Here is a 9,205-nt window from a genome sequence, read left to right as displayed (position 1 = left end):
CATCAGAATTTTACCACACTATGATCTTTACCATGTTGGTCCTCATGGGAAATGCTTTCTCACTTCAGGCAAAACAATACAGCTTTTGTTTGCTGGGGGGGGTGAGCTAAAATAAACTAAACCTGAAGGTTATTTAGAACTGCTTTAAATTCTACATTAGGGAACCTAAAATATGTCTGATCAAGTGGCATTACTGATGTTATGACGGAGCATGCTGTATATTTAGTTAATTTTGGTTATAGACCATTGGGAAAAAAATGGAACACCTGGAAATCTGTATTGTCCAGCAAAAGCCTGATCAGTGCATCTTTTCAATTTAATCCTTCACAGACTAACCTGTAATTGTCATGGTGTGATTACAACAAACACATTTTAAGTGTCGGAGGCAAAAAGTTCACATTCAAAATCTATGGTGTCTATAAGATCAAATATGAAAAACATTTGATCTTATGTTCTAGTACTTGAGGTTTTTAGCATATGCCAAAAAAATGCTTTTTGCCACCACTGCAAACGGTGCCAGAAAACCCCTGAGGGCTTGGTTGGTTTGAGGGAACTGTCTCTGGGGTGCGAATGCTACAACTCAGCTCAATTATTCAAACCAATTCAGTTTATTTTTTGCACCAATTCACAACAGGTCATTTTAAGGCACTTTACAGAGACAATTCAATCAGTTAATAGCAATCCCTCACACCAAGCATGCATGCAGCGACAATGTGGAGGAAAGCTCCCTTTTAACTGGAAGAAACCTCCAGCAGAACAAGGCTCAGTGTGAGCTGTCTTTGGCTGGGGATTAAAGGAGACATAAGCAGACATATAAAAAAGAACATAGAAAAACTGATCAATAAAAACTTTTGGTTAGAAAAGGCAACTATAAATATAATGGTAAATGCAGAATATTTAAAAGAAGGATCCTAATTCTGATTAAATAACTGCATGGCCGGTGTTTTATGGTGTACTTTTTCAATTGTAAAACAGCTTAAAGCTACTTTTCTTCCACTCATATCAGCAAATAAAGCCAAGCTACTCTATCAATTGTATCTGTCATTGCACACAAGGGACTGACAAAGTCACACATATCTGTACACACTGTGTTGACGCACAACTGTCTTCAATGTGCCCAATCATCCAAGTTGAGGCGTTGGATGCCTTTTTGATACTCAAAACACTTTTGGTGTGAACACACCATTACACTTTTCAACAACTTATTAAATTGTACCATGAATTCTGGCTCTAGCTGTAGCTTTTTTGTGTGTTTGGTTATATTTAACAGCATTCAACCTCAGTAAATGGGTCATTATACAGAGCAAACAAAAGTTTCTCTCAACACTTCAAGTGGCTCATTACTGAGAAGCGCTATAATTTCCTCTGATTAATCACTCTTTTTCAAACTTTAGCACATGTCACAACCGTCTTCCTCTTCTACACTCAGTGTGAAAGACAGTTAGAGAAAGATTTGTCTTATACTATGCACTGATTCATTCCTGCTGTAGCTGCAACACCCACAAGCTCTTTGTTTAATAGTTGAAACAGGAGATGAGTGGAGGAAAAAAACAGGAAAGCCACTTGTCTGATAACAATGCAGCAGAAATGGATCACCTCCAAATTAAAAAGTACAAAACGTATTGCATGCTGGGAAAGTACAGTAGTCAGCAGTGACTTAATTTAATAAGTTTTGTCCAAGATAATATTTTGGTTAAACAAAGATATTTGATGTAACACTCAGTTAGGAGTATGTGCTAACCAGATTGTTTTAATGACAATAAGGGCACTAAAGATATCGCCGAGGACAACTAAGCAAAAGTTGGCATCAAGATAGAAAAAATGATGTTTCAATGCTTTATGCTTACATATACATATTTATTAGATACTACTTATCTAATGAACATGGTCTACCTTAGATCTGCTTGGTCTCCGATTTCTATTAAGTTGCGTAATAACTGGCCCGGATCAGCACCAAAGTAGTTTTTAAAAAGAAAATTAAAGAGGGCTACAGAACATGAGGAGAAGGAGTGAAGCTCTTTGCGCTGCTCCAAAAATAGCGTTGTTAGGCACTGGGTGCGCTTGTCTCCATGGTGACGGAGAGTGCAGTCCTCCTGGAGCTGGTGGTGTCTTGTGATGGTGGGAGAGGACCTCCTCAAATGTGGGCATATACACATAGACACACAGATGCACACAAGAAAGGATTTCATTTCTGCTCCTTTAGTCAACTTTGCTGACAGATTCTGGCTTGTTTGACTGAGGTTACAACAGGTTTGTTGTTTCTCTAGCATCTTTACGAGAAGGGGAGGAGATACAAACAAAACAATCTAAGCTGGATAAATGCTTATATATTTCTCCCTTGACTTAGATTCTTGCTTTGCATCACAACTAAACAAACCACTTTTGCAGAAACACTTTTGAAACAAAGCAAAATTTGCTTTACAGCGGAACGTCAAAAATTTTATGAATTCATCCTTGTAACTTTGATCCCCTGAATCAAAGTGATGGTGAGTGCAAAAGCTATTGTTCTGATAGGTGAATACTTCATTTCAAAGACAAGCTGCTAGCTAATGATCCCTCCATGGCCAGGGAGAACTCCTAAAATGGAAGAGTGTTACATAAGCAGTGGAGTAAATGATCACATACTTTCCTTATTTATCATATTGTTATTAGACTTGCTGATTAAAGATTCATTTTTTTCCTCCTCATAGGGGGAAATTAAATCTTTTCAGTGTCCAGCAGGTTGAATTAATACAATTTAGTAAATAATTATTAACAATTATTAAATATAATAAATATTTTTATTGGAAGAATATTTAACAATCCTGGATAAAACTAGAAAAATGAAAAAATAATATAGATAAATACATTTTAATATTATTTATATGCTTTAAAATACTTTTAAGGAGAGGATTTACTACAGTATGTAGCACTTGTCATTTTCCAGGGTAAATGCAAAGCCAGCAAAGAAAAAGATGGCCACAGAAAAAGATGCATTGATCTGCTTGCAATTACCGCACTTTAAAGTTCCCTTCTATAGACTGTAATGGCGGGACCAATTGACATTTCAATAGTCCTTTTCTTTTCTACTGGTTTGGACATACAGTAAGCGCAGCATTTATGGCCTGCTCAGGTTCCACATCCGTCTGTCCGTCCGTCCGTCCGTCCGTCCGTCCGTCCGTCCGTCCATCCATCCATCCATCCATCCATCCATCCATCCATCCATCCATCCATCCATCCATCTTATCCCACTTTCAGGATCTTGGTGGGGCTGATGCTTATCTCTACAGTGGCCAAGAGGTGTTAGGTCAAAAACAAAAGCCACAATAGAAATAAAACAGCCACATGTCTATAGACTGTAACGATCACTCATTACGTGGCAAGTGATGCTGCCAATAACTATGATCTTTGGATCTTTAATTGGAAGATGAGCAGCAGGCACTGTTGCTTCTGTTGTATGTGGTGTGTCTTCCTTTGTGGCTTTGTATTTCCCGTAATGACTTATGTTTTTGTTTTACAGCTATTGTTTTTGTGTTCCAGTTTTTCTTTTTGTGTTGTGGCTTTCTGGTTTCTGTTGTGACTTTTATTTTCGCGTTGTGGCATTTGTTTTGCACCTTACACCACCTCTGCCACCGTATATCACCAGCAGTCTATGGGTGAAAGGTGGGGTACCACCCTTTTGTAGGTTGACTTTACACCCTGCATTGACTGTTGGTATGAAAATATGGAATAGAGATAATAATACAAGCTGTCTCTCAGTCTCTCTCTTATTCTCTCCATTTCCGGTGGCTGTGCAGCAGGCTGTCAATGTGTTGATGCCAGCCCTGTTACTTTCTCTAGGGTGCTCAGGCGTTTAAAGGAGCCAAAGAGTAATTGAGTTTTCTCCCTCTTGAAAATCTCCATCAGTGCACTCACTGATAATCTCTCTGAAATGAAATAGATTCTAGATGTTAAGGCTGATCATGTTGGAGGCATCAAGAGAGAAATCTGATTTTAGTCATGCTATATCAGGAAGGTGCATATATAATGAGGAAAAATACTACAAGTAAAACATGACAAGCAGAGGAAGGTAGCTTTAAACCCCCACTGAACACCCTAGTCTTTCTACATTCACAGGAAAAAAACAATACAAGTTATATAAATGGATCAGTTACAACTTTATCATAACTGAAAGGTGATCTAACCACTAACACTACACCAACCTCTTGTAATGGGCTTCCAGTCTACACATGCCAGTATTTATCAAGAGAGAAAAGGGTGTAGTTCGACAGACCACCTACTGTTGCTGATGTTGCAGAACAAATACTGGTATTAACAAAAGGTTTTCCAATTATATAGCCACTTTGGTCCAGTATACATAAACAGTACACTCTAACAGACATTTTGAGAAATTAAAACTTTTAACTTTTTGGTAAAAATTTGGGGATGTGCTCTTCCCATTCTAATATTAGAATAAGAAACCAGATTTGTGTATGGATCTTAAGAACTCCCTGACTTTACTGGATACACAAATAATTATTTAAACGGAAAATGGCTGGCAACCAATCAAATAGCTGTCTTGTTTTAGCCAATCACAAGAACGTATCTCATGTGGGCAATAATTACCTACTAAGCTGTATGAGCCCCTTCATACAGTGCTATTTGTATGTAGTTTTGGGTGCATGCAGGTGGAATTTTCATGACTCCCTGCAACAACAGGCATATATGTATTCTACAGGGCAGTGGTGACTTGTTCTTTGAATGTGTGCATCTCGTGCTGTACATGTTTGATTCTTTTTGTGTGCATGTGCAAATCATATGTGCATATTTCTGAATATTGACCTGTTTTTTTTTTCCGCTCCATATTCATGCATCTGTTACTAAATCACTCAAGGGATTTACTATACATTCTCTTTAATACTGAGGTTGTGAAAAAGACAAATTAACAATATAGATTTGTAGATTCAAATTTTATCATATAAAACTAAATACAGTCAAGAAAAAAAATTATACTGAAGAATTTAGCTTATTGTGACTTTGATTGTAATGGATGCATTTCTCTCCGAAACAGAATTAACCTTACAAAGCTGCTATAAACTAAACACATCAAGCGTTTGTCTTTCTAACGCTTTTGTAAAGCAAGCAGAAATGGATGTCTGCTGCAGTCAGACACTGAGTGCAAATAAAACGACCCTTTAAAAAGTCTCTTTAGTGCACTTCACTCTAAAGTGTTTGAGATATTTATAGTGATGATACCCTGAATCAGAGCTTCACTTTTACAAGGATGTGAGTAGCTTAATTTCCCTACCCAGAGGTCCTTAGATATTCTTGTATTTTCTCCACACCCAGTATAGTAAAACTATCACAGCTTTTCATTAACAAGTCATTAAATAAGAGGGTCACCATAAAGCAAAGTTTGTTTGTCTAAAAGATAGGTCCTTTGCAGCCTTTTATGTGAACATTGATTTACAAAGCCTTTGGCTTCCATATGAGTTAGTGATTAAGTACAAACAGACACATAGCCCTGAACAGGCGGATATTAATTAGGTAGGGATATACCTCAGTGGCCAGATGGGTTGCTGCTGGCCCATTCAGACACTAAACCAATATCCAGCTTACTAATCACAGACAAGTTTATGTTTATTTGCCTGTGGTCAATCCATGAGTGATTGTTGTCTGTGTAAATGTTGAAGCAGTCGCAAAGAATATTGCAGTGGCTTTGTTTGAAAACACAAAGAAATTATTATATTTAAGTGGTTTTCAAAGCTTGCCATGCATTTACCTGTGGCGTTTAGCATAAGTTTAAAGTAATTCAGGTCTCAGAGGGACAATTCTCCGATATCAGAGACTTATCTGATATTTAATTTGTGTGATATGAATGTTTGCTTGGAGTACAAATATGGTTTTGGCCAGTGGGGAGAGTTTCTTTGTTTGTGTTATTGTGTAAAAAAGATCATAATAAGTATGAGGGCTGTACCTAATGATTATGTTAACAGTTATTGTTCTATTATTTTATGATTATTTTTAAATCTCTTTCATCATTATTCGGTTGTTAAAATACACTTCAGATGCATCTAAAAATATTTTGACTCATTTGCTTTAGACTGCACACCTTTCAATGTCCCTTTATTGTCTATTTACATTAATCTTAACCATTAATCTCAGTGACAAATTAACCTCTTAACATCCACCTCATTTTGGGTAATCCTTGCCTATTTTGCATACTCAAAAGAAAAAGCAAATAACTTAGGGACTGTAAACCTATATTACATGTTCAATACATTATTTGAAAGCTAACACCCTCTAGTTTCTGAATATATAAATTCAAATTGGGTGACTATAACACAGACCAAGCTGCATCAGTTCATACATGACTCAAAGTTGTTCTTTTTCTCGGGAATGAAGGGTATTTTTTGAACAGCAGTAATAAAGACATTTTTGAGAGAAAAAAAAAGCAGGTTTTATTGTATTGTATTTGTTCTACATCATGTCAACCACCATTGCAAAAAAAATCAGACCTCTAGCTATAACAGTTCCAGAGCTGTGGGGTTTGGAACTTTTGGTGTCAGCTTGGAGCTGCGCGCAATGGCTTCACCTGCTGGTAAACATTTTACCGGTGGGACTTTAAAACAAACAATAAATTTTAAAGTTTTGACGAAATTGCCCTGTTTAATGTCCACGTTGCATTGTTGAACAACTTTATTATATTTATTGTCCACCCCAGTAGGGATGGTAAATATGTTATTTAATCTGATATTATTTGGACTGTTATATATTCGTTGTGAACATACGTCATTACATTACTGGCAGTGTGTTCACAAATGACGGATGGAACAACAATTGAAAGTGGGAATTGAACTAAAATCATGGTCAAGCAGATAATTCTGCATATATATAGAATAAATTCACTAAAACTTCCATTAAAAATTAGTTTATTAACATAAATCATTCAGCTCCAAGTCAAACATATTTCAGTTAAAAACTTGACCAAATTAGTGAAAGTAAACTAAACTAAGCCACTTTGTACAAAGAAGAAGGAAAAGCATGGTAGAAAACCATAATCAATAAGATGATACAAATATATCACAGTGTAACATGGATTTTATTTTATGTGAGAATCAATGTTTATCCTGAAGAATTTGGAAACAAAATAGCTTTTTTGGGAGCTAATTGGGATGTTCCCCGGCCTTTCAAGCTTCTGCAAACATCTAAAAGTTCCTGAAGTTCCTCAAAAGGAAGAGAAATGTTGCAAACTGTCTGTCTTGCATCAATTTGTTTCTGAATGTAAACCATTTAGCCCAGTAAGCCTCTGGTCATTTTTCAGCATCTGGTCCCTGGATGTGACCCCATGATGGTGTTTCTCTGATGTGAACCTCCCAGAGCCTCACAGAAAAAAAGACACAGAAAAAACATAGAAACAGCTGCTTGTACTCAAGGGACCGTGGGGGTTAAAAGCAAACCACTGTAGGAGTGTCTTTTGATACTGTCTTGTTCTGGGGGAGGTTTGTAGAAGCTTGAGTGTTTGAACAGTAGGTAAACCTCAAACCTCCTAAAGCCCCTGTCACACCTTGACGATTTAGCCAGCGTATGCCTGATGTATGAAAAAACTGGCAAAAACACTGGCATACATTGGATAATTTACAGGTCAGTTTTGTATAAGTTATGAGCAAGCTGAAGCACGCTGACACATGTCGACATACGGCAAGTACGTCTTCATGTATGCCAGCTTTTGCTCATACGTGGGCCATAAGTTACAGGTAAGTTATTTGATCGTTAAACGTGAGTAAGTCATAAGTCGTGTTGTCCAGCTTATCCATAACCTATGAGTAACTTGTGCATAACTTATTTTAAGAACGTATCTTCAACGCATATCAACGTATTTGATATGCGATCAATATATGTGGTCAGACCCTCTTAACTTACACCTACTGTATAATGGTGTTTATTGGAATCTTCTTCTTGTGGCCTTGTCTTCTTTTTATGCAGGCAGGGCTCCAACGGGCCCTCCTCAGGACGCTGACTTCTGACATTTCATGGGCATTACGCTGCCGTGCGATATGTTAAGTTAGGCTGTCGTTGGACATAAATTCTGGAATTATTATGAATACTCTATCTATATGCCGAAAATTTTAAAAATACATAGAAAGTTTAGGATATACCAGCATTTTAGAAAATTCTAGGATGTCAGGCATACACTGGCTAAATCGTCAAGGTGTGACATGGGCTTAACTGAATGGTTAAAGCCATATCTTAATATATTTATGTTTCTGTGCCCGTGTCATTCAAAATCATTTAAAAAATCTACTTTGTGTCTTAAAAAAAATAAGAATGCACTCCCATTTTTTTGACAATTATTGCTCAGTGAGCCACAGCGAATCACATGATAGGGTGTTCTTGCTCACAGGGAACAGAGGCAATACTGCCATCTGCAGCCACCTTAATGAACTGCATTTGATTTTAACTGCTAATGAAAAAGACATTTTGTGACAAATCCAATGTTTATATTTGTTTGAATGATGCCTTGATCTATTAAAACTTAACTTTTGTTGTCCACTAAAGTGACTAATCATTGTAGCCCCTAAAATTATTAATTGTTTAAAAATGCAAAACAACACAAACAAACTATCACAATTAATGATAAAAGAGCTTTAAAAACTAGATATTTTCCTGTGAGTAATTAACGTGTTTCTCTTTTTCAGCCATGTTCAACCTCATTCCAGTGGGACTGCGAGTGGTGGCCATCCAAGGGGTTCAGACCAAGCTCTATTTGGCGATGAATAGCGAAGGCTTCCTATACACATCGGTAGGTGTCTTATTCTGTGTCGGTATGAATCTTTTCATACTGTATATGGATGTGTTTGTTAGCCAGGAGGGTTTTAGGTCTACCTGTGTTCATACTAAATGCCTAATAAAAGAATAACTGACAATTTTGTTGGTAAATAACCCACTCAAAACCATTGTAAAAGCCAACCAAGTGGCAAGATCCCTAATGGTGGTCACTACCACCTCTTCCTCTGTTCGTGTTTGATTAAATGTGCAACGTTGTGAGTATATTTGTTACAGTTGAAGTGATATTTCTGTCTACTACTGTACTACTGTGAAATCGTAGTAACTAAGACAACCGATGGGCTCGCTGGCCATGTCATTTAGCAATCACAGACCAGCCATACGCGGATACAAGCGGCCGAAATGGGTTTCCTCCATAGGGTGGCTGGGGTCTCCCTTAGAGATAGGGTGAAAAGCTCGG

General features: G+C 37.2%; 1 protein-coding gene across 4 annotated transcripts in view; it reads left to right on the top strand.

The window, feature by feature from the left end:
- fgf13 (fibroblast growth factor 13) overlaps positions 1–9,205 on the top strand; it is a 120,545-nt gene that overhangs the window by 94,047 nt on the left and 17,293 nt on the right. For all 4 annotated transcript variants that reach the window (XM_015381977.1, XM_015381975.1, XM_015381978.1 and 1 more), the window contains one exon: positions 8,658–8,761. In XM_015381977.1, the coding sequence (XP_015237463.1) occupies positions 8,658–8,761 (104 nt within the window). The remainder of the gene's footprint in view (positions 1–8,657; positions 8,762–9,205) is intronic.

The sequence above is a fragment of the Cyprinodon variegatus genome, unplaced genomic scaffold, assembly GCF_000732505.1.
Source record: "Cyprinodon variegatus isolate N-32 unplaced genomic scaffold, C_variegatus-1.0 Scaffold245, whole genome shotgun sequence".
NCBI classification, from domain to species: Eukaryota; Metazoa; Chordata; class Actinopteri; order Cyprinodontiformes; family Cyprinodontidae; genus Cyprinodon; species Cyprinodon variegatus.
The sequence above is the reverse complement of the archived record's forward strand: the minus strand, read 5'-3'. Positions and strand labels throughout refer to the sequence as shown.